The sequence below is a fragment of the Onthophagus taurus genome, chromosome 5 (assembly GCF_036711975.1).
Source record: "Onthophagus taurus isolate NC chromosome 5, IU_Otau_3.0, whole genome shotgun sequence".
NCBI lineage: Eukaryota > Metazoa > Arthropoda > Insecta > Coleoptera > Scarabaeidae > Onthophagus > Onthophagus taurus.
In genome coordinates this window covers 2,108,980-2,135,424 of record NC_091970.1, presented here as the reverse complement: position 1 = coordinate 2,135,424, position 26,445 = coordinate 2,108,980, and the positions used below count along the sequence as shown (strand labels likewise).

At 31.9% G+C, this 26,445-nt stretch overlaps 5 protein-coding genes across 8 annotated transcripts in view; 3 read left to right on the top strand and 2 right to left on the bottom strand.

The window, feature by feature from the left end:
• Positions 1 to 408: 408 nt before the first annotated feature.
• On the top strand, positions 409 to 2,696 carry LOC111419386 (bifunctional coenzyme A synthase-like). Of its 2 annotated transcripts, XM_023052179.2 has the most exons (6): positions 411 to 874; positions 923 to 1,499; positions 1,556 to 1,747; positions 1,801 to 2,009; positions 2,201 to 2,344; positions 2,395 to 2,696. In XM_023052179.2, the coding sequence occupies exons 1-6, from the start codon at positions 674 to 676 to the stop codon at positions 2,635 to 2,637; spliced, it is 1,566 nt and encodes a 521-aa protein (XP_022907947.2). In that variant the 5' UTR covers positions 411 to 673; the 3' UTR covers positions 2,638 to 2,696. The 2 variants fall into 2 exon arrangements, with proteins under 2 accessions (XP_022907946.2, XP_022907947.2); XM_023052178.2 differs by having other exon boundaries at positions 409 to 1,499.
• A 2,311-nt stretch (positions 2,697 to 5,007) lies between these two features.
• Positions 5,008 to 6,562, bottom strand: LOC111419387 (Nitrogen permease regulator-like 2). 2 transcript variants are annotated; one of them, XM_023052180.2, is made up of 3 exons: positions 6,396 to 6,562; positions 6,256 to 6,347; positions 5,008 to 6,194 (listed from the first exon to the last, which is right to left on the bottom strand). In XM_023052180.2, exons 1-3 carry the CDS (start codon positions 6,498 to 6,500, stop codon positions 5,240 to 5,242), a joined length of 1,152 nt encoding a protein of 383 aa, XP_022907948.1. In that variant the 5' UTR covers positions 6,501 to 6,562; the 3' UTR covers positions 5,008 to 5,239. The 2 variants fall into 2 exon arrangements, with proteins under 2 accessions (XP_022907948.1, XP_022907949.1); XM_023052181.2 differs by having other exon boundaries at positions 6,411 to 6,562.
• A 20-nt stretch (positions 6,563 to 6,582) lies between these two features.
• On the top strand, positions 6,583 to 8,100 carry LOC111419388 (sulfotransferase 1C4-like). The gene is made up of 3 exons (XM_023052182.2): positions 6,583 to 7,118; positions 7,175 to 7,494; positions 7,562 to 8,100. The coding sequence occupies exons 1-3, from the start codon at positions 6,781 to 6,783 to the stop codon at positions 7,948 to 7,950; spliced, it is 1,047 nt and encodes a 348-aa protein (XP_022907950.2). The 5' UTR covers positions 6,583 to 6,780; the 3' UTR covers positions 7,951 to 8,100.
• Positions 8,101 to 8,190: 90 nt separating this feature from the next.
• LOC111419389 (Ubr3 ubiquitin ligase) overlaps positions 8,191 to 26,445 on the top strand; it is a 28,737-nt gene continuing 10,482 nt past the window's right edge. The window contains exons 1-8 of the mRNA XM_023052183.2: positions 8,191 to 8,698; positions 9,085 to 10,044; positions 11,216 to 11,622; positions 13,901 to 14,056; positions 23,824 to 24,455; positions 24,511 to 24,748; positions 24,803 to 24,971; positions 25,019 to 25,324. Of these exons, the coding sequence (XP_022907951.1) occupies positions 8,455 to 8,698; positions 9,085 to 10,044; positions 11,216 to 11,622; positions 13,901 to 14,056; positions 23,824 to 24,455; positions 24,511 to 24,748; positions 24,803 to 24,971; positions 25,019 to 25,324 (3,112 nt within the window). The 5' untranslated portion in view covers positions 8,191 to 8,454. The remainder of the gene's footprint in view (positions 8,699 to 9,084; positions 10,045 to 11,215; positions 11,623 to 13,900; positions 14,057 to 23,823; positions 24,456 to 24,510; positions 24,749 to 24,802; positions 24,972 to 25,018; positions 25,325 to 26,445) is intronic.
• Positions 14,071 to 21,961, bottom strand: LOC111419392 (chemokine-like protein orion). Of its 2 annotated transcripts, XM_023052187.2 has the most exons (7): positions 20,881 to 21,143; positions 15,856 to 16,393; positions 15,303 to 15,803; positions 15,027 to 15,247; positions 14,738 to 14,976; positions 14,545 to 14,686; positions 14,071 to 14,484 (listed from the first exon to the last, which is right to left on the bottom strand). In XM_023052187.2, the coding sequence occupies exons 2-7, from the start codon at positions 16,351 to 16,353 to the stop codon at positions 14,172 to 14,174; spliced, it is 1,914 nt and encodes a 637-aa protein (XP_022907955.2). In that variant the 5' UTR covers positions 16,354 to 16,393; positions 20,881 to 21,143; the 3' UTR covers positions 14,071 to 14,171. The 2 variants fall into 2 exon arrangements, with proteins under 2 accessions (XP_022907955.2, XP_022907954.2); XM_023052186.2 differs by lacking the exons at positions 15,856 to 16,393; positions 20,881 to 21,143 and adding an exon at positions 21,326 to 21,961.

The window sequence follows — 26,445 nt, the reverse complement described above, 5'->3', positions numbered from 1 at the left end:
ATTTTTTATTTTTTTCGAATTCGTCTATTTATGGTTTATGAAGGATTACCCCAAATTTTCCAATCTAAACGTTATCGACACCAATTCGCAACGAAATTCGACCTATTTCCGAATAGAAGTTCTATTTTTATAACCACAAAAAAAAAATCGATCTACATTAATGCCTTAATAGATTTTGTAACTTAAAAAGTTTAACGGAAGAAATCAAAAACGATAAGATAATTGGGAACCGTAAAAAGTAAATATGAAGAAAAACGTATACATACAGAAGTTTTAAACTGTTTAATTAACATCCCTTGGTGTGGCTAAACAATTAAAAAAAGGGTATTGCATAGTTTTAAATTACTAATTAGATAATTGATATTAAAAATTATATTTAAATAAAGAAATTACTTTGGTATTTTCATCGATTTTACTTAAAAATTAGAAAACATTTTTTTAAGGTTATGTTTATAATAATTTTTCATCCCAATTTTTTTAACCATCTTAATTAATAAAAATAATGCGACTAAGATCGTTGTATTTACATTTTACACGATAATTACTTACATAATTGAACTTTAAACTCGACTTTTAACCTAATTATTATAAAACATAACCTCACTTAATCACAAATGACAGAACAAGATTCTTGCCGAATTTTAAGCACAATTTCGTCGTAAACATAAAAGATATGATTGTAAAAACGGGGTTGTTAATAGTTTCGAACCCGAAACACATCGGAAAAGTTCTAGCGACGATAAAAACGCATGTTAATAACACTTTGTATATTCAACTCTTATCGGCACTTCAAGAACCTTTTGGAAGTTTTCAACCGAATATTTACACGTCGTCCCCAAAATTTAGTAAAACCATAAACGGGATATACTCACAGGTAAAAATCGATTATCAAATTTACCAATTTAATTTAAATAAATTTAAGGTTGCATATTTTTGTGAAGAATTAGACGTCAGAGTTTTATTATCTGGGTTAAAATATAATAATTTAACGAGTATAAACACCCAACGCCCGGTTGATTTAGTTATTTTCGATAAACCGCACCAAAAAGAAGATATTGACGCATTTATTAAAAAGAAAATAAATAACATAACCTCAAAATGTGGGATTTTAACGATTGATTCAGGCGAATTTGAACCGGAATCTGTTAACAATGAATCTTTGAAGATTTATAAACATACAGTACTTGGAGGAACATTCGACCGGCTCCACATCGCTCATAAATTACTTTTAACTGAAGCAGCTTTAAGAACAAATTCAAAAATAACCGTTGGAGTAACTGATGATAAAATGCTTGAAGGGAAATTATTATCAGAATTAGTAGAGCCTTTACAAAAACGGATTGAAGTTGTAAAAGATTTTTTGATGGATATTAATGGTGAATTAGAAACGAATGTTGTGCCAATTTCTGACCCAATGGGGCCAACAAAAAATGATAACACCATGGAGTTATTAATTGTGAGTGAGGAAACAATGAAAGGGGGGAAGAAAGTTAATGAAGGTTGATTTAATCCAATTAATTAATTAAATTTATTTATTTAAAAAATTTTTTTTTAGTAAGATTATCAAATAAATTAAAACCCCTCGACGTTTTTTGCGTTAAATTAATCGACGAACCACATCCATCGAAAAACGAAGAAACCAAAATTAGTTCTAGCACGTCTCGAATGAGAATTTTAGGGACTTTATTAAAACCGGTCGAAAATAAAATGATTTATCCCAAAGGTCCTTATGTTATAGGATTAACCGGTAATTTTATTATTTTAATTAAACAATTTAAAGTTATTTAATAACAATTTTAGGAGGAATCGCAAGCGGAAAATCGGGCGTTTCAAATTATTTACAAACATTAGGCGCAATGACGATTAATTGCGACTTATTAGCTCATTCTTTATACAAACCGGGAGAACTTTGCTATCAAAAATTAATCGAGACCTTTGGTAAATCAATTTTAACAGAGACAGGCGAAATAAATCGAAAAATTTTAGGTGGAATCGTCTTCTCAAACAAGGCAAGAAATAATTTTATATTTTAAAATCACATTTTAAAAAGAACTGTCAAATTTTACATTTCGAGGTTATGTCAATTTTGAGGTAAAACATTACCAACTGTCAAATATGACATTTCGATTTGTTAATTTTGAGGTTATTTTTTTAAATGTCATTTTTTAATTTTGCAATTTTCTTTTTAATTAAAAAAAAGTCGGAATTAAATAAATTAAATTCGATATTATGGCCGGCGATCAAAGCGGAAGTGATTAAAAAGATTCAAACGTCGAATAGTCAAGTTGTTGTTGTTGAAGCTGCTGTGTTATTGGCGGCTGGATGGACGGATTGTTGCGATGAGGTAATTTTTTAAATTAATTAAATTCGTTGATTAAATTGTTGGGTTTTAAGATTTGGACGACTATTGTTCCAAAAGATGAAGCGATAAAAAGGTTGCAATCTCGTAATAATTTATCAGTTGATGAGGCAAAAAGTCGATTGGACGCCCAAATGTCGAATCGAGATTATGTAAAAGCGAGTCATGTGGTGTTTTGTACGTTATGGGAGGTTGAGTATACAAGGCAACAGGTTGATAAAGCTTGGGGGTTGTTGATGGGGAGGATGGATAGTGCTAAATTAAGAGAAAAACTTTAAGAATTAAGTTTTAATGATAAAGGGTTATATTTTTGATTAAAAACGTTTTTATTCGGTAATCTTTGTTATTTTTAACATCACAACATTATTTTCTCGATATAATTCAAGAATTATCATGTCGCTTAAAAATCAACAATTTTTTTTTAACCTCAATGCTAAATACTGTTGGCAAAAGACTAATTATTGCTATCAGAAGACTAAATACTGCTAATAAAAGACTAAAAACAGCTTGGAAGGAGGAAATGCTATTTCAAAAAGTTACCTACTGCTTCTAAAATGCTAGATACAGCAGAAAAAGACCACAACTTACTTGGAAATTGCTTCCAGAACGCTAAACACTGCTGTTAAAGGTTTTGACCTACTTGGACAGGCGGAATACTGCTTCCCAGACCATTTATTACTTTCAATGACTTTAATAACTGCTTGGAGAGAAGAAATATGCTTCCCAAAAAGCTACCTAATGCTGCCAGAAAGCTAGATACTAGTGGAAAAGATTACGATCTGCTTGGAGAAGACTAAGTACTGCTGGGAGAAACTATTATTTGCTTGGAAAGACAAGATACTATTTTCAAAAGACTATTAACTACTTTCAGAATGCTAAATATTGTTGGAAAGACTACTAATTGCTTGAAGAAAGCTAGATTCTAGATCGTCTATATTCTATAGACAATATTTATCTTCTGCAAGCATTTTTTAGTATTGTATGAGTAGTATTTGTCTTCTGCAAAGAGTTTTTAGTATTCTGTCGGTAGTATTTAGTCTTCTACAAGCAATATTAGTATTCTGCAACCAATTTCTAGTATATTGGTAGCAGTATCTAGCCTTTTATAGACAATGTCTATCTTCTGCAAGCATTTTTTAGTATTGTAGAGGTAGTATTTGTCTTCCACAAGGAGTTTTAAGTCTTTTGTCGACAGTATTTAGTCTTCTACAAGCAATATTAGTATTCTGCAACCAATTCCTAGTCTGTTGGTAGCAATACCTAACCTTTTATAGACAATGTCTATCTTCTGCAAGCATTTTTTAGTATTGTAGAGGTAGTATTTGTCTTCCACAAGGAGTTTTAAGTCTTTTGTCGACAGTATTTAGTCTTCTACAAGCAATATTAGTATTCTGCAACCAATTTCTAGTCTGTTGGTAGCAATACCTAACCTTTTATAGACAATGTCTATCTTCTGCAAGCATTTTTTAGTATTATAGAGGTAGTATTTGTCTTCCGCAAGGAGTTTTTAGTCTTCTGTCGGCAGTATTTAGTCTTCTACAAGTAATATTAGTATTCTGCAACCAATTTCTAGTCTGTTGGTAGCAGTATCTAGCCTTTTATAGACAATGTCTATCTTCTGCAAGCATTTTTTAGTATTGTAGAGGTAGTATTTGTCTTCCACAAGGAGTTTTAAGTCTTTTGTCGACAGTATTTAGTCTTCTACAAGCAACATTAGTATCCTGCAACCAATTTCTAGTATATTGGTAGCAGTATCTAGCCTTTTATAGATAATGACTATCTTCTGCAAGCATTTTTTAGTATTATAGAGGTAGTATTTGTCTTCCGCAAGGAGTTTTTAGTCTTCTGTCGGCAGTATTTAGTCTTCTACAAGTAATATTAGTATTCTGCAACCAATTTCTAGTATATTGGTAGCAGTATCTAGCCTTTTATAGACAATGACTATCTTCTGCAAGCATTTTTTAGTATTATAGAGATAGTATTTGTCTTCCACAAGGAGTTTTTAGTCTTTTGTCGACAGTATTTAGTCTTCTACAAGCAATATTAGTATTCTGCAACCAATTTCTAGTCTGTTGGTAGCAATACCTAACCTTTTATAGACAATGTCTATCTTCTGCAAGCATTTTTTAGTATTGTAGAGGTAGTATTTGTCTTCCACAAGCAGTTTTTCGTCTTCTGGCGGCAGTATTTGGTCTTTTACAAGCAATATTACTTTATCATTAGAACTAACACAAGACCTAGAACTAGAATCATTCGGGTTTAGCCGTTTTTAGAGACGTGCGGCTAATCCCGAATGTTTCTAGTTCTAGGTCTAGTGTTAGTTCTTGTATTAACACAGAGTCTATTGACACACAGTCTATCTAACGACAGGTAGTCGTTACGTATCGAAAACAATTTCACAATGATTAAAAAATAAAAAAATCGTCGATTTTTAAGCCACATGATGATTCTTGAATTTTCCCTTTTTATCCTCATACAACGCAAGAAACGCTTTACATTAATAATACAAAAAGTTTCTTTTTATATTTTAAAACTACATTTTAAAAAGGATAAAGAATTAACTGTCAAATATGACATTTCGATTTCGAGGTTACTTTTTAAATGTCATTTTTTAATTTTGCAGTTTTCTTTTTTAAAAAAAGTCAGAATTAAATAAATTTGATTCGGTAATCTTTATTATTTCCATAACATCACAACATCATTCTCAAACAAGTCAAGAAACACTTTAATTTTACATTAATAATACAAAAAGTTTCTTTTTATATTTTAAAAAAGATAAATTATTAACTGTCAAATATGACATTTCAATTTTGAGGTTATCCCTTTAATTTTTTAAATGTAATTTTTTAATTTTGTATTTTTTATTAATGGTAATCTTTATTATTTCCATAACATCACAACATTATTATCCTTTTCTAATTGATCTTCGAGTTGTTGCGCCCCAATTCCCGTGGCGCAACAAATCTCGTCTAAACTAGCTAATCCCGATAAAGATTTATTCAATTCGGGGCAATCCCCCAAAAAAACCGGATATTTATGTACTCGCCTTATAATCCCTTCCAAAACTCCAAATTGCACAAGCTTTCTCTCGTTAATTCTTAAATTAGCTGGATTAAACCGTACGCAAAGATCTCTTATTGTTGTCCCCCGCGTCATTGCGGCGTAAATCCGAAAAACGTCTCGAATACACGGTAAATATCTTTGAGATTTCGCGACGTATTTTAAACAAATTCGTTGTAAATCGACGTCTTGTATTAAAACGTTTAATTTCGGGGTGGTGCAATAAATGTTGCTGTATTGGAAAAGTGGTACTAAAGCGACAACACCGTAATAAACGAGATTTTGAACGCAGGCTTTTACTAAATTATTTTCAACGTCGGATAAATTCGCGATTCGAGCCACGTGGTTAAACCCGTCGATGAACGGGGCGACTTGTTGGGTGGTTAAATCCCATTTATCTTCAGGAAGGGGTTTTATAAAGATGGGAACTTGACAATCAACGACTGCTTGGGGGCTGTGTCTGATTTTTACCACTTTTAAATGAGTCGCGGTTGGACCTTCTGTTAAAGCACACTCCCCTTTTGTGTTTAAATCGTTTAGGACTTGTTTTAAAATCGGGGATAAATTATTCGCGAGGTTACCACCACTTAAAAAATTATTTTCTACTTCTAAAGCTATTAAATAATCTGAGAGTTTTGTTACAACCGGCTCATAATGAACTGCTCTAGCTTTGGTGTTACACACAAAACATAAATTGAATTGGAAGGCGTTTCTTGCGTACTTTTTGTCATCGATTCGAACGGGAAAACCTAATATTTTGTAATTTGGTAAAGTTCTGCAAAAAAAATTTCAAGGTGATAACCTAAAAAAAATTTTTTTGTTAATTAATAACTTACACAGTTATTGTGCTACGTTGTAACTCTAATTTCGTAATAATATAAACGCTTACGCTATCAAAAACTTCCTTTGAAATATAATTTTCGGGAATCTACAACAAATTTTATATATTTGAGGTTATGTTATTTAATTAAATTACTTGACAAGATATTACAGGCCCAACAACTGGATGAAACTCGCAAAAGAATATGCATTTAATCGGATCTTCTTTTTCTAAAGACTCCAAAGAGTTATTTACATCCATAATTTCTAAAATTATATTAATTTTTTTTTGACGTTTCTTTTTTGAGGTTATCTCATTAATTACAGAAATCTACCTTATCATTGTCAAATTTAAATGGATAACTTTCGCGAAAAAAACGTAAACTTTAATAAAGGTGGAGTTAAATGCGGTGAAAGTTATAAAAACGTTCGACCTAAAAACACCATTAAATTAAATCGCTGTGTATTCAAAATTTTAATTCCAGTCTATTGGGTGAGTTTTAAGTGTAAACTGTGATGAGTGTTTAAAATTGAAATAAATAATGGATATAACCGAAGACGTCGCTAATAATAATTATAAATTTCCTTACGAAATAACCAAAATTGATGAGGATGTTAACAAAAAGTTGTTGGAGGATTTTAAAGGGGAGCGAACAACTTTTGTGCAAATTGGGCCTAAAAATTATTTCTTTCCTGCGAAGTTTTTGGAGGATGCCCCAAAATATTACAACTTTGAACCCAGAAAAGACGATATTTGGATCGTTACATTCCCAAGATCTGGAACGACGTGGACACAAGAGATGGTTTGGCTTTTAGCAAACAATTTCGATTATAAAACAGCTAAAACAGTCTCATTAAACGAAAGATGCCCATTTTTGGAGTAAAATTACTTCAAAATTAACTCATTTTTTCTTAATTCATTTTAATTAATTTTAGGTTTGGTTCCTTCGTTCATGAAGAAGTCAAATTAGAGTTTTTACAAGAAAATGATCCAACGAAAAAAGAAATCATTGAAGAAGTAACTTTCCCCGAATACTTAAAATTACCTTTAAGAAAATCACCGAGAATAATCAAAACCCATCTCCCGTTCAGTCTCCTTCCACCAAATTTACTCAAAATCGGGTGCAAAGTGATTTATGTCGCCCGAAACCCAAAAGATGTAATAAATTCGTTTTACCATCTAAATAAACTATTCAAAACTCAAGGTTACGAAGGAAATTTACGAGATTATTGCGAATACTTTATCAAAAATTTACGTAAGAACTAAACGTCAAAAATTAAAACTGTCACTTTGACGTTTAAATGTCAAATTTTTTTTATTAGAACCTTGGACGCCTTATTGGGAACATCTAAAAGAAGGTTACGACAATAAAGACGAAGAATCGCTTCTTTTTATGTTCTACGAAGATTTGTTACGCGATTGCAAACGGGGTATTAAAAAGGTGGCCGATTTTATCGGTTGTAAAATAACCGACGACGAATTGGACGCTTTAAAAGAACATTTGGATATAAAAAACTTTAAAAATAACCCCTCCGTTAATAACGCCGCTTTAAAAGATATCGGAATTATTCGAAATTGTGGCGAGAATTCATTTATAAGAAATGGAAAGAGTGGAAGTTGGAAAAATGAGATGGATCAAGAAACGATTAATAAAATCGATTTTTGGATTAATGAGAACCAAAGGAAGTTTAATATAAAATTTCCCGAATAAAATTTTAATTATTTGAAATTCATTAAAAAAAAAGGAATCTATTTTATCGATATTTTGACATTTTATAAAATTTAATTTTTAATTATTGATTTTTGAAATTAAATGATTTATTTTTAGGAATTACAATGAAATAAAAGTAATCTAATTTTATTTATTACTTTCAATTAAATCTTTATCCTATAAACAACTAACTTCACTCGATACAGAGATGAACTTGACACAATCGAAACGCCCTCTAGTGCGTTCGCGTTGTGATCGCCAGTCGTCGTCGGTGGGTAGAGGTGAAAAGAGTCGTCGAAGAAGTTAATTTCGGTCGGTGAAGAAGACGTCGCCGAGGAGGGCCCCCCTCCCTACGTTGTATTGTGTTACGATAAGAAAAAATTAAGTTGTAAAAGCGGAATCGTCACGTTTGAACTGATGACAGGGACGACGATCGACAAGAGGCGCGTCGTGAAGTGACAAGAGGATCGGGTTCGAGACGTGAAGAAGTGTTTTATCATCGACATGTTCGGCGGTGGTGGCCCTTCGAGTTCCTCTTTTGAGGCGAAGGTGCTTATGGCGAAAGGTAAACGAGCGACGGCCGCTTATGTGCACGCCGATTGTTCGGGTGCCACGAGCCCCAAACACCTGAACGAGGTGCTCGATAACTTATTAAATCCGGCGAAGGCGATCGACGAATGGGACACGATCGACTGGTGTAAGTGGTTGATGGCAGGCGGAAGAACCCCCGATGAATTTTCAACGACAGGTAAGTAAAAAAATTTATTTAAAAAAATCTTTTATATCATTTTAAGCGTATTTTTATGTTTAATTACGTTAATTCGGAATTTGACAGGTGATATTGTATCATCAACCGAATTAACTCGTGTTTTTACTTCCTCATACCTGTCAAATGAGGGTACGTTCATTTATAGAATTGTCAAGTTATGATTTTTTATTAATAAATGATTAAAATATTATTAATTTATTATAATAAATACATATTATTAAAAAATTTCGTAATAACAATAAAATTTTATGGTTAAAATTAAATAATTAAATTTGAGGTTAAATTCAAATCAAATCAAGATAAACATAACCTCAAAAAAAAATTTTTTTTTTAAATTACTAAAATATTTTTATTTTTTTGTATAGTTCGTACTTATGATAATCCAACAACGTGCGGATTAGTTTGGACGCCGAATTTTGTAGCATACCGTTGCCGTACGTGCGGAATATCACCCTGTATGTCACTTTGTACAGAGTGTTTCAAAAAGGGTAATCATCAACGTCACGATTTCAACATGTTTCTGAGTCAAGCCGGTGGCGCTTGCGATTGCGGTGATATTTCGGTGATGAAAGAGACGGGATTTTGCGATCGACACGGCCCCAATAAAACGGCGAGTAAAGGGAATGCCCCGCGGGAATTAATGTGCGTCGCTGAGGCGATGATGCCTCGGATTATTTTAAGATTAATTCAACATTTAAGAGAAACGAGTAACGCGCCGGCGGAGACGCGGAGCCCCATTCAAGACGCGGATCGATTTATAACGATGTTGATCGATTTTACGAATATGGGGGATTTGATGCGAAGGGTTATGACCCAAGCTTTGACTAATCCCCAAATGTATAGGGTGTTAAATGAAGTTGGGGAGAACCCGGATAGCGAGTACGGACAATATATGGCGGAATCTAAACGAATTTACGAAGACGCGTTGAGAACTTTACCCGTTCCTGAAGGATCAGATGAAAGGGGGAGCCCCTCGTTTCCGGAAGTGTTGCACAAAACGTTTTTAGAGGAGCTCGTTTTTTGGACTGTTAAGTTCGAATTTCCACAGAAAGTGGTGTGTTTGTTGTTGAACATTTTACCGGACGCTGATTATAAAGAGGCTTTAACCAAAGCTTTTGTTATCCATTATAATCGAATTTCGATGATGCTTGAGAACTCAAACGACGTCGATACTTTGAGTAATCGTGTTGTTCATGTTAGTGTGCAATTATTTTCGAATGAAAGTCTCGCGTTGAGGATGACCGAACAATTAAATCTACTTCATATCATGGTGGTTAGTTTAAAGTACATGCTTGGGAAGATACTTATACAAAATGTTTTACATGGTGAGTATAAAAATATTAATTTTTAATGACCAAGACAGGTTTTACCTGAGAAAGAAACATAACCTCAATTCATTTGACAGTTAATTTTTATTTGCTCATGATTTCTTTAAAACTATTAATATCCTTTCTAAACCATCCAAAACGTGAAAATCAGTATCAGCTACACCTAATTTATTAGATTCAAACAGATTTTTGAACGATTTTAACCTTAAAAATTAGATTTCAATTTGTAAAATTCAAACTTCATTTGTGCTTGGAGAATCTTGAAACATCCAATGGACGGCTGAAATACAAGAATATATGCATCAAATACGAAGTTTCATCGAGATTGGTAAAGAATTAAAAAAGATATGAATAAAATAAGTTTTGGAATTTTGAGTAGTTCGACAAAAATCCCCTAGATGGCGTTGTCGGGGTTTAGAAAGATTTGAAATTATTTTAAGGGAAGAAATGGCGCGAAACCCGTCAGCCAATCGGAAGCGAGGGTTAAAAATAGGACGAAGAAAAATTTTTAGGGAGGGGGAAAAGGGTATATAAGAAGAGGAAAAAGTTGAACGAAGACAGTTCAATTTAGTCAGAGGGAGAGTACGGTTGGATTTTGATAAAAAATCTAACCTAAAAAAGTCAAAATAATTTCCGAACCTTAAATTGTTTCTCCGATAATTTAACGCCGAATCAAGATTTTATATAACCTAAAAAAGAAAAGAAGTAGCTTTCCGGATTCCTGCCCATTTTCCATTCCTAAGAGGGACCTTCCAATCCAATCGAATTGAGTTACAACATAACCTAAAAGTTATTTATCAGATAAGTGGAAATTTTACTGTTAATTTTCATCTCACTTCCGTTCAATTTGACATCTGTCATTATTGACTTAAAACAGAAATCTGTAATATAAATTTTGCTTTTTTGAGCCTAAATTATTATTTCATATTGTTTGTAGATGACTATCTTGGTTGTAGAAGTTTAGATTCTGCTTAAAGAAGGATAAATACTACTCTGTTAATGGCAAAAGACTGAATACTGCTGAGATATGACCACATAATTCTGTTAAATGACTAGATTCTGCTAAGAAAGAGCTAGATACTGTTGGCAGATGCTTATATAAAATATGTTAACTTATTTAAACTAATCAAACTTATAATAACTCACATTTCTTTCTTTATTTTTTTAGATCCAGACAAAAATTTTCATTACGTAGTAGATTGCAGTCGAAAATTAATGAAAGAACATTGTTATTGGCCGCTCGTTTCCGACTTAAACAACGTCTTATCGCACCGCCCGGTCGCTTTGAAGTTTTTAGCGGACGACGCCCTCGTCGAGATGTGGTTCGCCTTCTTGTCGATGTTCCAAGGGATGAACGTGAACCACCGCGAAGTCCACCAACACATCGAATTCGAACCCAACAGTTATTACGCCGCGTTTAGCGCGGAGCTAGAAGCGGCCGCTTATCCGATGTGGGCCCTCGTCTCGCACCTCACCGATTCCACAACCGCACATTTATCACGAAAATTATTGACTGTGTGTTTGAATTCAATTTTGGAGTGGTTTGAAGCGATCAATTTTACAACTTCTAATATTGTAAGAATTTTTGATTTATTTTATTATTAATTTAGTTCATTAATTACTGTAAAACTTTGATATAACAGATTAATATGGGGAAAAACTAAGCTTGAATGTTTCTGGAGGTTCTAGTATTTAAAACGAAGTAAAGATTTCTTTATTATAAATGGACTACATAGAAGCCATAGTATCAAAAATGCTTTCATTTGATACCAAACATGATATATTTGCGTTAAAAAATAAAAAAGTTAGGTTATAAACTGTTAAATGTCAAAATTAAATACGATTTTTTGATAAATATTGAAATGATTGCAATACGAATCAAAAATGCGTTCATTTAATATCAAACATGATATATTTGGGTTTAAAAATAAAAAAGTTGGGTTAAAAACTGTCAAATGTCAAAATTAAATATAACGATTTTTGGATAAATATTGAAATGATCCTAATAAGAATCAAAAATGCTTTCATTTGATACCAAACATGATATATTTAGGTTCAAAAATAAAAAAGGTAGGTTAAAAACTGTCAAATGTCAAAATTAAATATAACGATTTTTTGATAAATATTGAAATGATCGTAATAAGAATCAAAAATGCTTTCATTTGGTACCAAACATGACATATTTGGGTTCAAAAATAAAAAAAGTTAGGTTAAAAACTGTCAAATGTCAAAATTAAATATAACGATTTTTGGATAAATATTGAAATGATCGTAATAAGAATCAAAAATGCTTTCATTTGGTACCAAACATGATATATTTGTGTTCAAAAATAAAAAAGTTAGGTTAAAAACTGTCAAAATTAAATATAACGATTTTTGGATAAATATTGAAATGATCGTAATATGAATCAAAAATGCTTTCATTTGATAATAAACATGATATACTTGGGTTCAAAAATAAAAAAGTTAGGTTAGAAACTGTCAAATGTCAAAATTAAATATAACGATTTTTGGATAAATATTGAAATGATCGTAATATGAATCAAAAATGCTTTCATTTGATAATAAACATGATATACTTGGGTTCAAAAATAAAAAAGTTAGGTTAGAAACTGTCAAATGTCAAAATTAAATATAACGATTTTTGGATAAATATTGAAATGATCGTAATATGAATCAAAAAATGCTTTCATTTGATAATAAACATGATATATTTAGGTTCAAAAATTAAAAAGTTAGGTTAGAAACTGTCAAATGTCAAATATTCGCAATTTTTTTTGCTAAAAATTAAGATATCTCGATAACGGTTGGAGATAAATAGGTCGAGTTTGGGTTCATTTTAAAGGATTTTTAATTTTCTGTCCATTTATGTTAAAAAAAGAACAACTTTTATAACTAAAAATTTGTTGTGAATTGATAGCTTGATAATTTAGCCATACGTCTCTTAAGCCGACTAAACCCGAATGTTTCTAGTTCTAGCGTTTAGTTTCATTTGATACCAAACATGATATATTTGGGTTCAATAATAAAAAAGTTAGGTTAAAAACTGTCAAATGTCAAAATTAAATATAACGATTTTTGGATAAATATTGAAATGATCGTAATATGAATCAAAAATGCTTTCCTTTGATAATAAACATGATATATTTGGGTTCAAAAATAAAAAAGTTAGGTTAAAAACTGTCAAATGTCAAAATTAAATATAACGATTTTTTGATAAATATTGAAATGATCATAATATGAATCAAAAATGCTTTCATTTGATACCAAACATGATATATTTAGGTTCAAAAATTAAAAAGTTAGGTTAGAAACTGTCAAATGTCAAATAATCGCAATTTTTTTTGCTAAAAATTAAGATATCTCGATAACGGTTGGAGATAAATAGGTCGAGTTTAGGTTCATTTTAAAGGATTTTAAATTTTCTATCCATTTATGTTAAAAAAAGAACAACTTTATAACTAAAAATTTTTTCTGAATTGATAGCTTGATAATTTAGCCATACGTCTCTTATGCCGACTAAACCCGAATGTTTCTAGTTCTAGCGTTCAGTTTCATTTGATACCAAACATGATATATTTGGGTTCAAAAATAAAAAAGTTAGGTTAGAAACTGTCAAATGTCAAATAATCGCCATTTTTTTTTTGTTTTGATAAAAATTAAGATATCTCGATAACGATTGGAGATAAATAAGTCGAGTTTGGGTTCATTTTAAAGGATTTTTGATTTTCTGTCGATTTATGTTAAAAAAAAAGCACCTTTATAACTAAAAAATTTTTTTACGTTATATCGAAACTTTATTGTAATTTTATTAATTAACTCAACTAATTAATTTAATTCATTTTTTATTTAGGAGGACAGTTTACAAATGTCGTTTCATTTACCGCTTCACCGATACTTCGCCGTCTTTTTATGCCAAGCAGTTGCAAAACAAGGAGTGTCGTTAAACGAAGTTTTACCATCATCCGACGTGATCCATATGTTGATGATGCACCCGCTTCGCGTTCAAGTAAGTAATTCACATTAATTTTTAATTACATTTATTAGACAATCATTAAAATATACATAAAATTGATCAAAATTTGATCTAAAATAAAAAAAAGATTAAATAATTTGTTCTAAATTTAATTCGCCTCGGGTTCCTCCTCCAAATCAACTTTTTTAAGGAGGTGTTTACTATAATCGAACGTGACTAGTTTTAACCCGATGTACCCCCCGTTTTGATCGCTTGAAGTTTTGTAATAAATTCCCGCCCCGGAATTCGGACTCAAACCGGAACTAACCGGTTGGCTGTCTAAGAATGGGACGGTTGTTTGCGCCGCGTCTTTTTCGAAGCTGGTGTGGGTGAATTCCAAAAATTCGTTGTGGGTTGATTTGATTTTGCTTGGAAGATTTGAGCGTGTTGGAACATCGCGATCTTTTATTTCAATTTTTTTCCTAAAACCAAAAAAGATTAATTATACTAAATGATTTAAATAAAATTAATTTGTTTATTACCTTTTCGAAATCATTGAGAACTCGGTGTTTGTGTTATCCAACCATTCGCTTAAAGCAGGTTTTAATTTCCCCGTTGCGAAGTCGTAGGGGGTTACATAAATTTGGAGGTTGAGGTGGGACCCAATTTTTTGGAGTCTCACCCCTATTTTTTATTTAAATTAATTTTATATCAATAAATTAACGTTTTACTCACCCGTTAGGACGTAACCCTCAACTCCCGCGTGCACATCTAAATCGATGGCGCGATTATCTCGGGATAAAGTGAAATAAGTTTGGTCTTTTAAAACGTTTCTATCATTTAATCGAAAACTATCAATAGGAACCCATTCGATCGTCGTTTTATTAACAACCCCGTTTTGTAGGAGTTCTCCTTGTTCAATTTGGAGGTGGATTATCCGATTTGATTTGGCGAATTTAACCCCGGTGATGATTCTTAAGCAAAAATTTTTAAATTTGGGTTAAATTTTTTTGATTCAACTCACTTATTGTTGAGAACGTCGGATAAAACCGATTTCATGCTGAAATATCGATCGGAAAAGATTCCTTCTTCATCGCAAAGACACATGCAATAAGAGCAGTGCCAAAATAGCCATCTCCACCAACTCTCCACTTCAACTCGGCCTTTTGGGCAAGATCCTTTATGTCCATAAACTTGGCCGTTTTCGTATTCGATGTAATCGTATCGCCTTTTTAAGGTGTTATTCTATTTTATTAAAATAAAATAATCATTTTTTTAATCAATTTTTTTAACAACTTACACTTGGGCAAACTTGCATATCAGATTTAATAAATTTACAATTCAAAATTTTCCCTTGACACCTCCTTTGTTGCCTACAATACAAATTCTTATAACACGAATGGCTTTTCGTGTACTCATAAGCGGCGCAATTCTCCCAACAAGTTCCATCCGGGTTCAAATCAACCTCATTTTGTATATACCCTTGCAATAATTGCGTTATTTCCAAATACGTTTTACCTTCTTCTTGGATTTCCGGGTCGCATCTCCATAAATCTCGCGAAGTTCTCGCCATGACCTCATCCATTTTAGCCGCGGTGTTTAATCCCCTTTCGATGAATTGTTCGCGTTCTAATTGCGACTCGGTTGTATAATTTCCTTTCCCATACATTTTTAATAAAATGTACGAAAATTGAATCATCGCGAATCCTTTTATTTCCGTTAAAGAGATTGTGTTGTATAAATTGTAAAGGTGTTGATGTGGTGATTGTTGTGTTAAACATATCGAGGTTGAATCTAGCTCCTAAAAATAAATCAAAAAAATAATAATTAAAAAAAAAATTGTTTTTTAACACCTTTATTTTATTAAATAAATTAATTTCTTGTATCTCTTCATAAATTTGTTTTAGATTATCCGAAATGCTCGGTAAAATAGCTTCGGTAAAAGTGATCCAAACTTCCGGTGGCGATTGAATTCGGTTCTTCCCCGTTTGTTGCTTTTGAAATCGCTTAAAAGTGTTGTACATCACGGCGACTTTGTGAATTTTTTGTTGGACACGGCCCCAATTCGAAATTGTATCCAAAATGGTTAACTCATTCGAAATTGTTACGTTTTCGTCGAAATCATCGAAACCTTTATCTCGGAATTCGACGAATTTTTTTACGATATCCGTGGGTTGTGAGCCATCTTCTTTGTTGTTTAATATGTCCCATTGGTCTTGAATTACTTTTAAAAGGGAGATGCGGAATTTATCTACGGGGACTAATCCTGGAGTGTTTCGGCGATATTGAGCCGAAATTGTTGATGAGGAAATTATAATTAGTAATGGGAATAAAGTTGATATCCAAATCATTTTGTTTTTTGGAAAATTTAATTATCCATTAATTTTTGTTCTGAAACAAATTGACGGTTTTCAATTTTGACGAATTTTTTGTTACTAAGGTGACGTTTCTGTTGTTGATTTAACATTTCTTAATAAAGTATTTATCTCACGAGTGATGAATGATGTAAAAAATGTGTTAGAATCAATGAACGGCGTTACGCGAGGTGATAATTATATTTAGCCTTAAAGAACCTGTGAGTCAATGTATGTGTAACAATATAAGATGACTTTGCTTGATATGTATAACTCGAATTACAAGGAATTTGTAATGATAGTAAAATTTGCTATGATTTTATTCCGGGAATAATTGTTGTATATCGAGGTTGTGAAGTTTTTTTTCTTTGAAGTGTGAAAAGCTTTTTTTAGCAATGCTGAAAATGTTTTAATTGTTTTTCTCAGTTAAAATTACAATTAATATTGATGTATTGTGTATTAATGTGTATTAACCACCCCCTTCACATTTTTGCTAATATTTTTTTTATGCAGATGATAAATACATTAAAAAAATTTTATCTAGGTAGATGAAAGTATCCTAAAACTTTTTTGTCTCTCTAAAATTTTTCCAAAAACGACTAATTTTTGAGAAAAAAAATAATAAAGCGTTAAACATTGGGGTTGTCGATCAAAAGTTGGAATGAATTTTTAATGAAAAAATGTTAGTAGGCTTTGGAAAGTTTGTCAGAAATATTTTTGACGTTTAAATGTCAGTGTTTTTCTTATTATTATTATTGTTTTTCAAATTAATTTTTAAATAAAGTTCTATCGCATTTACGCTCGTTCACTCGACGTTTCAAAATTTTAAATAAAACAATAATAATAATACTAAGTAATATTTCTGACAAAGATTGCAAAGCCTACTAAGATTTTTTCATGAAAAATTCATTCCAACTTTCGATTAACAACCCTTAACAGGTAGTGTTTGCTTAATTATTTTTTTTCTCAGAAATTATTAAATTTTCGAAGAACATCAAAGAGACAAAAAAGTTTTAGAACAGTTTTATCTATTTAACTGAAATTTTTCCAATGTATTTATCATCTTCATAAGAAAAATCTAGGCATAAATTGAACGGGGGTGGTCACGTTTAGTAGTTTAGAAGGGTAGATTGAAAGTACAAATAGGGTCAAAACGTGCCCTATTATGAGTTAAACATATTCCCCAAATTTCATTTTCCTAGCGTTTATGGTTTTTGAGAAAAAACAATTAAACCAAAATTTTCCGCCATTTTTGGCGTTGAACCCACTTGAAGTTTGTTGCAGTCATTCAGATACACCCTGTATACAGGCTGTCTTTTTTCTGCTAAAATTACATTTAAAATGGATGTATCAATGGATTCAGAAAACCAAACTCTATCCAATGACGTGAAGAAAAATATAGGCAGCAATTAACTTGAAGATGGCGTTGGAAAAAAACTATTCGTAGCATGAATTATAGTATTTATAAAACCATTTCATTTGATACCTGGATCATGAAAATCGGAATGTAAATAACAGAGTTATTTAGAAAGTTAATATAATAAGTTAACAGAGTTATCAGGTTGGGGCGTTTTTTATGAGACATCCTGTATAACAGCTGTTACTACAGGGTGATTTTCAACTTATTCTTGAAAGCTACTCTAAAACTTTTTTAGTTCTCTAGATTTCCGTGAAATTTACTTACTATCTAGCAAACTAAAAAACTTTTACTGCAATTTTTTCACCTATTTGTCACGAGGAACACATCCCCAAGTTTATCCATATAGCTCAAAAATCATTTTTTTAACAAGCGTTAAAAATCAAAAGTTGGCGATTTTAACTTGCTCATCATAAATAAAGCTTCATAACCTAGTTATGCAATAATTGTTTCTATGCCAAGATCAGAAAATTGAACTTTTATCAAATGATTAAGAAAAACCGAGGCGTTATTAATTGATACCATATTGATGTGTCTCAGCTGCAAGCAGCCTCAGATCATTTACTATTATTTTATGATATCAATCCGATTAAGCCGAGGTCTTGTGTGACAAACAGTTTTGGGATATTAATTGTAGCATCTAAACTGCACGCGAATTCGGCTTAATCGGATGAAATCATACATATTTTACTGTAATTAAAGCTGAGGCCGCAACCAACCTTGATTTAATTATATATTTTGTGTTGTAATTAAAGCCAAGGCCTCACAATACGTTGTTCATTTTTAGGTTATATTAATTGTAGAGCCTCGGCCGCAAGCAACCTCAGCATAATAGAAAAACCTCATATATTTTCTATGCAGTTTGAGGTTTATACAATATTAATCAATCTCAGCCGCAAACGACCTCGGCTTAGTCGGATAAAATCATACATTTCTTACGAAAATCATCTCACTGCAATTAAAGTCGAGGCGCAGGAATGTGATGATTAGATTTGGGGGTTGATATGATATTTGTTATAAAGCCTCGCCCGCGAGCGACCTCGGCTTAATCGAATAACATCACAAGTTATAGTAATTAAAGCCGAGGCGCAGCAATGGGACGATTAGTTTTGGGTTAATATCATTTTAATCATTGAGCCTCGGCCGCAAGCGACCTCAGGTTTTATTATAAATATGTAGAGTGTCTCTAAATATGCTAGTAGCAATCTTAAGCCTCACATATGCAGAGAATGTATGTATTTGCGTGAATGAGCCGAAGCAGAATACGCCCGAGGCATTGCAGTGATAACTTTGTAGCTTATGGTTTATTCTTTAACAGTCTCCTTATGTAACAATTACTAATTATTTACTAAAATGATGATAACAAGTGATTGAAAAAAGCCGCCGCCTTGCAATTCAAGTTTTTTATCTTACACTTTTTTCTTTAACAGTCAATTATAGCATTTAGGCTACAAACGACTTTGGGGACTTTCAAAGTTTTCCCATTAAAAGCGACCAATAGCTTATTTCTCTTTCCGCGTCGAATCTATTGGCGAGTACACTTGAGAAACCGTATAATTCTCTGATACGGAAGATACGGGACACGCTGTATAGCCTAGTTATGCAATACGAGCTTTATATCTTATAATTCATCTTCTTCTCCATAAGATCCTCAGAGACAAAATTTAATTTTGAAAAAACATTCAATTTAAGCACCTCGGCGACAAATAACCTTGGTAAATTTCGCATTTCTCATCAAAACTAATTAATTGCAGCCTTGTAATACAATTCAGCCACTTTTAATTGTAGGTTCATTGCAAGTTAATGAAAGTGTTTATGTAAAATTCAAATAAATTTGGCGCAACTAGTTTCAAGGACAATTTTTCTCAAAAACTTATTAATTTTAACACAACCGGCAGGATGTTATATACAAAAGCTGTAATTTGTAATGGGAATTGACGATTTGAAGAAATAATATTGGCTTATGGTCAAGACGCTACAATCGAGACCACCAAATATAAAACGCGCCCTAAATCTAGAAATCTAGAGTCTAAGTAAGGAAATGAAGCTTTATTTTTGATGGGCGAATGAGAATGTGCCAAGGTCATTAGCAACCGAGACGCTACATTTATATTTCTTGATCTAGTGAATGAAGTTGACTATTGTATAACTATTTTGTATAACCAAAAATGGTTACCTAGGTTATGCTGCTTTATTTTTGATGAATGATGCTATACAAAGTTAGAATGCAAAACGAAGTTATTATAGGAATTTTATAACAAAAACGCTTGTTGAAACATAGTTATTATAAAACTGCAACGATTTATTTAAAAATAGAATTTAAAATCAATATTATTTCGAGTGGAAAAAGAGTACTTATTAATAAGATTAAGCAGCCATATAGAATAAGAGAATAAAAAAACTAAATTTTTGTTGTGATTAGGTTGTAGCGAGATTTTGTTATTATAAAATGCAAAAATGCGTCATTATGTAGTTTAGCATTAAGAAAATTATGTGTTATTTTCACAATTTTACCATGAATCATGCATGTCTACAAAACGAATATATGTAGTTATTATATTGTTATTATATTTATTATTTTGAAACGATTGCAATTTATGAACAAGTTTGTTTGATAACACAAAATATTTTCACTAAAACTTTCGTATCTACTCTTATCGTTTTTAGATTACGAAAGAGGTTAAATTATTTATAAACACCTTTATATAAAATTGACAAATAATATTGACAGCTTGTCATACTTGGTTATCTGAACGTATCCAAATTTTTTTAAATTATTAAAAATGGAATTTATGTTATTAAATGAATTTCATAACTCAAAATTAAAAGAATGAACTCATTTTATTACAAAATTCTTTCGTAATCAAAAAATAGCAGAGGAGTCACCCTTTTCTAATCAATTTTGTGCCGGATATTAGACAATTTGCTTTTATGACGTCACGCGGCAACTGCAACGTTCCGCGCACATCCCACTATTTAAATAAACGAATGATAATAAAATAACGGACCGATAAAGTTTTTAACAACAGAAACCGTTACTCTTAGTAAACAGTAAATTTTAATTTATGAATTGGATATTTTTCGTCGACGTGTTCTTCTTTACAGACCTTTTCTCTCAACATCCGTTGCGATCCGATTTGTCAAGGTTAAATTCTTAATAAACAAGAGTTACTAATCTCGATGTAGTGCTCTAATTAAGTGAAATCACCTTTTATATTATTTATATATACTAATTAACCACCAACATAACAACGTTAAACTCACTATTAGATTTTATTTATTATAGATACTTTTTTATTTTTAATCAGCTGATTTATTTTGGTACAACTGTTTTGATCTATAAGGCTGTGTTCACTCGGTTCACTCAACTGTTCTGTTGTTATCCGTTTTCACTTGTTATGGCGTTTCGATAGTGGGGGAACGTGTCATCGGTGTTGGTTCATGCGCGGGAACTTTCAAAATTACTTCTTGTGTTAGTCACGCTTGCGAAGTGACTCATTCCTTTCTTTTCTTTCGTTTACAAAATTTTATTTTTATAATAACTTAACTTACCTTGTCAGCTATTGAGTCAATTAAGTTATGCGAGTTCTTATCCGTAACTATAAAATGATGAATATGATGAAGCAAAGATCTTATTGAATTCGATCGATGGGATATTGCGTTATTGGCAAAGTCCTCGAACGTTGACTGTTGGATATCGTCACGTCGGCTAATATACAACGACATCAATTTGTATTGCGATTCGATTTTGTGAATACTTTGAAATAAATCGTTCGATCGAACCTCGATTTGGACCACTTTTCGGACTTGATTCAAAATTTTTGCGATCATCGCCATTTGACCGGCTAGCGTAGCCTCTTTAACGTCATCTATTTTTTCGATAACCTCTTGGATTCGTTCCATTACTTCGTTGTGTTTGTTTTTGAGTCCGAACGGCATGGGGCCGCCCTCAACGATGTGGTCACCTACAAATTCCACGATATCTTTTATTCCGGACGTTAACATTTTTATTCCTCCGGCGATGCTTGTTAAACTCCCGATTGGAGTTGTTTCGCCCGAAATTAATGTAAATGTCACGAAAATTATTGCAGAAAACTTCATCTTTTTATTGATTTTTTAATTTTGGCCATAACGTGTAAAAACGGGCTCGGTTTTCGGCGCGGTTTTTGCTTACTGAGCTCGTGTTGGCCTCCACTCTCTTGTTGCTATGGTTACCCCCACTTTATCTTGTCATGTATACAATGACGGCAAAAAGTATTTCAATCTTAAACTTATTATTATGAATTATACTGTATACTGTACTGTGTTGCATTGGAAAATCCAATAAGATAAGTCCTTTTTTAATTTAATTATAGAGCGTGATGTTTATAGTTTGTATATAAACAAAGGAAGGTGCAGCGAACTTTGTGCTGTTATTGAAGTCTGTTGGTATCTATATTTGTCTGAATCAAATTAAACAGCCGTTTAAAGAACTTGTTATTCAAACCTTTAATTATCATAAAAGTTTGTTCCGTTTTGGTTGTCTCAATCAGAAAAAAAGCAGCGATTACGATAACCTGTTAACTTTTCTTAATCTAAACACACAAAATCTAAGTTTTGCTACAACAGCAAAAAAGTCATTTTTTGTTGGTTATGTTTTGACGTTTAAATTGTCACTTATCTTGATTAATACAAATTATAATTAATAATGTACATCCTGTTTTATCTCGATGATTAATCACAACGTTCAACTATCAACAGATTTTTCTTTGTTCGTGCAAATACTTTACATTAATTATTGCAACGCTTTGGTGAAATTAACAGGGAATTTTGTTATCTCATGTTTTAAAATCAATATAAAGTAGTAAAATTTTCGTTGTTTGAAAATGGAGCTTAGAAAGCTTTTTTTACTGCTGAAACTATAAAAGAGAAATAAAAAACACAATATCAAAAAAAAAATTAATAAGATTAATTTGAGGTTATGTGTCACGCATTAATGAACGTACCCGTTTTCTGACACATCACTTCACTTTCGTCACGGACTTTAAATATAGAAAAAAAGGGTTTCGATTTTAAAAGAAAAATTTAGGAAGAAAATAAACCTGAAAATGTGTTTGTTTAAATAAACCAAGTGGATTACAAGATGAAAGTAAAATAATTCGAAAAAAAATTACAAAGTTGACAGAACAAATTTTGAAATTTGCTAACTTCACACTTATTTTATAATTAGACCGCGAAATGACCCAAAAAACACGTTAAAAATAAAAAGAAAATACTGAAAAGTGACTAATATTAGATTAACTTCAGTTATAAAACTTCTATTATATGATAACTAACTTCAGGTTTTAAATGTCAACCTCAATTTTGACATATTTGTAATCTTCATTAAAAATCCTTTAAAATGAGTACAAACACGACATATTTATCTCCAATACTGAAAATGTTTTTTTCCAACTCTACACTTGTTGTAGAGAGCAAAAAACAATATAAGAATTAACAAAATATTATTTTATTTAATAAAATTAATTTGAGGTTATGTATCATTGCATTAATGAACGTACCCGTTTTCTGACACATCAAATCACTTTTCTTATTGTTGTTTGTCTTTTTTAAAACAATACGTGCAATTAATTTATTTTAAAACGGAAAAAAAGAATAAATGGATTAGATTACAATTAAAATAGTGGTGAGTGTAGTAATATTTGTGAAAAATTCAACGAAACGGGACTTAAATACAGAAAGAAAGGGTTTGGATTTTAAAAGAAAAATGTAGGAAGAAAATTAGCCTGACAATGTGTTTGTTTAAATAAATCAAGTGGATTACAAGATGAAAGTAAAATAATTCGAAAAAAAATTAAAACCGATAAAAAAATTAGAAAGTGAGGTTATGAAAGGTAAAATTTTATATTTTGACAGAACAAATTGACATTTGCTAACTTCACACTTATTTTATTATCTATAAAATTGAAATATAGAAATAAACTTAATATTCATACTTTGGGATCCGCTGAAGATTATAAAATGATTAACAAATTAAATTGTTTCTAAAAATTGATTTTCTTTAATTACAGGTAGCATTCTATGAAATAGTAAACGGATTATGGGTTCGAAACGGCCTTCAAATCAAAGGTCAATCGATGACTTACATCCAATGCAACTTTTGCAACTCAATGGTCGACGCCGATTTATACCTATTACAAATTTGTTCAACCCGAATACCAGCCGACACCTTTTTAAAAATCTTAATCGAAAAGTTCCACATTAAAGAATGGATGAGTTTAGCCCCTTACCAAGCACCCCAAAATTCATTTTTCGACGGCGAACAAGACACGCCGATGTTAGAAAGTTTTTTAACATTTTTAGCAACTTTAGTTAGCGTCCGAACGAATTTAGGCTTATCAGAGACGGCTTTAAATCGTTTAGAAATGGTTACTTTGCTTTGTATGGGTGATAAAACCCACTCACAATTAATGGAGATGATGCCAGAACGGTGCGGAACATCACAAAGCCGAGATTTCGAATCGTTATTAGCTGAAGTTGCGAATTACAAACCCCCGGCTTTAGAGTTATGTGGAACGATGCAACAAGGGCAATATTCGCCGAAATCAAGCGTTTGGGATAAACATTTCGATCCGATTCATGTTTTATTAAGAGCTGTGCATAGGAGAGAATTTCAAACGTCAATGGATCGATACACTGCTTAGTATGATTAAGATTATTTTTTTATTAATTAATTTTGATTAATTAATTTGTTTTAGTGCTAAACAAAAAAATAAAATTAGATCTGGTACGAATCCTTGGCCGCCGTTTAGGACCCCAAATCCATGCAGCGAGGCTTATATTGACCCAAGAAAAATTTTACGATCAAGAGTATTCCACGCGGTTGTTTTAGTCGTTTTATACAAAGCCATTAAAACGCATATATCCGAGCACGTTTTGGCATTGTTAATTTTTCTTTTAGAACAAGCCATAAAGGAGGGCGATCCGGAGGATAATGTAGAATTTAATTTTTAAAAAATTTTTTAGTTTTGATTAATTTTTTATTTGTAGTCGTCGAAAATGTGTACGAGCGGGCTTCAACCTCAACGCCAAATGAACGATATGGACGTTGCGAATTGGTTCGTTTCCGATTCGTTATCCGAAAATTTAAGAACCGTGATTGAGAGGGTTATTTTAACCCCCGAACCGGAAGTAACCCCGTTAAATTACAGTTCTGATAGTACGTTTAAAAAAAAAGATTTTTTTTTATTAATTAAGCGATTTTAGGTGATTTAGAATGGGATGGGGGTTCCGAACCCGACGCTGAAATGAGCGACGAAGTCATGGCGGAACCCCATGGAAACGTTTTAATGTTGGAGGAAGCTGAATGGAGCCACACCCCAAGTAGTAGTAACTTAATGGTGCTTATGCCACCGAGTAGTAACTTAGAAGACGTCGCTTCTACACCGGGGAGTTCAACTCAAAGTCAAGTATTAGCTTTACCCCCACCTTCAACTTCAACATCCGGCGCTGCGGAAAATATGCAAGTTGCAGTCCCGGGGGAACGAAGCGTCGTTGGAGCCCCTTCCACCGGTAAAAAATAACTAATTAACTAAAATTGTTTTTTAATATTTACAATTTTCCCTTTAATACATTCTAATATACAGTTTGTTCCAGGATAGATGTTACAACAGGTATAATTAAGCTCTGCTTGGTGTGGAGAGAATTTTAAGTATATTTTCATTTTTTTTTCTTAATAAAATTTTTCTGTATCAAGAACAACTACTTTACCTAAACTAAAAATAGTTTTTGATTCATTTTAAGTCATTATACCTCTTGTAACATCTATCCTGGGACACGCTGTATACAGGATGGATCTGAATGACTGCAACAAACTTTCAAAGTATTCTTCTTACTATTATTATTGATTTTCAAATTAATTTTTGTTGCTTCAAAATTTAATTTAGTTTAAAAATTTTAAATAAAACAATAATAATGGTAAGAAACCACTGACATTTAAACGTCAAAAATATTTATGACAAAGATTCATTTAAAATTCATTCCAACTTTCGATTAACAACCCTACAGCTTAACACTTAGTGTTGGCTTTATTATTTTTAAAGAAATTAAATTTACAGTTTCCTGTAAATTACGGTACAAAAAGAAATTTTATTTTCTAATATGTAACATTCTAACAAGTTAAACTTTTCGTAATCCATCTTAAAAAACGGGATTTTTTATTTGACACTTCAGAAAATTTTTTAATACAAACAAATGTTGCTTTGTTTATTTAAATAAAGTCCCTAGATTATAAAACTAGCCCGGTTTGCCGCCATTTTGACTCGAAAATCAAGCGGGAAATTTAAAGCTATGTCGTTCTGTTGATAAAATTACGCAAAATTTCCTTTATTTTTTTTCTCGTGGTACTCTGAAGAGTCGAAAACCCTTCTTACTGCTATTTTTGCAACTCCAAAGGCAACTAGACGGCATTATTTTTGTAAATAAGTGGTGACAAGCTGTCAAATCTTCATAAATTCCATAAACCGTGCGGTACTTTGTAAATCTAGGGACTTTAAAAAATAAAGTCCCTAGATTTACAAAGTACCGCGGTTCATGAAGCCTGTTTTCGAGCTAAAATGGCGGTTTGACAGCTTGTCACTGCATCTCATCACTTATTTACAAAAATATTTTGCACTTTCGACTCTTCAGAGTAC

Bases quoted from the DNA above. Each gene is read 5' to 3' on its own strand.
- LOC111419386 (XM_023052178.2), top strand. From the start codon at position 674: ATGATTGTAAAAACGGGGTTGTTAATAGTTTCGAACCCGAAACACATC. The intron at 1,748-1,800 runs GTAATTTTATTA...TAACAATTTTAG, and splicing joins TTATGTTATAGGATTAACCG to GAGGAATCGCAAGCGGAAAA. The intron at 2,010-2,200 runs GCAAGAAATAAT...ATTAAAAAAAAG, and splicing joins GAATCGTCTTCTCAAACAAG to TCGGAATTAAATAAATTAAA.
- LOC111419387 (XM_023052180.2), bottom strand. From the start codon at position 6,500: ATGGATGTAAATAACTCTTTGGAGTCTTTAGAAAAAGAAGATCCGATT. The intron at 6,348-6,395 runs GTAATTTAATTA...AATTTGTTGTAG, and splicing joins GGCCTGTAATATCTTGTCAA to ATTCCCGAAAATTATATTTC. The intron at 6,195-6,255 runs GTAAGTTATTAA...TTTTTTTTGCAG, and splicing joins CAACGTAGCACAATAACTGT to AACTTTACCAAATTACAAAA.
- LOC111419388 (XM_023052182.2), top strand. From the start codon at position 6,781: ATGGATATAACCGAAGACGTCGCTAATAATAATTATAAATTTCCTTAC. The intron at 7,119-7,174 runs GTAAAATTACTT...AATTAATTTTAG, and splicing joins GAAAGATGCCCATTTTTGGA to GTTTGGTTCCTTCGTTCATG. The intron at 7,495-7,561 runs GTAAGAACTAAA...TTTTTTTATTAG, and splicing joins ATACTTTATCAAAAATTTAC to AACCTTGGACGCCTTATTGG.
- LOC111419392 (XM_023052186.2), bottom strand. From the start codon at position 21,874: ATGAAGTTTTCTGCAATAATTTTCGTGACATTTACATTAATTTCGGGC. The intron at 14,687-14,737 runs GTGAGTAAAACG...AATAAAAAATAG, and splicing joins TGAGGGTTACGTCCTAACGG to GGGTGAGACTCCAAAAAATT. The intron at 14,485-14,544 runs GTAATAAACAAA...TTTTGGTTTTAG, and splicing joins TTCTCAATGATTTCGAAAAG to GAAAAAAATTGAAATAAAAG.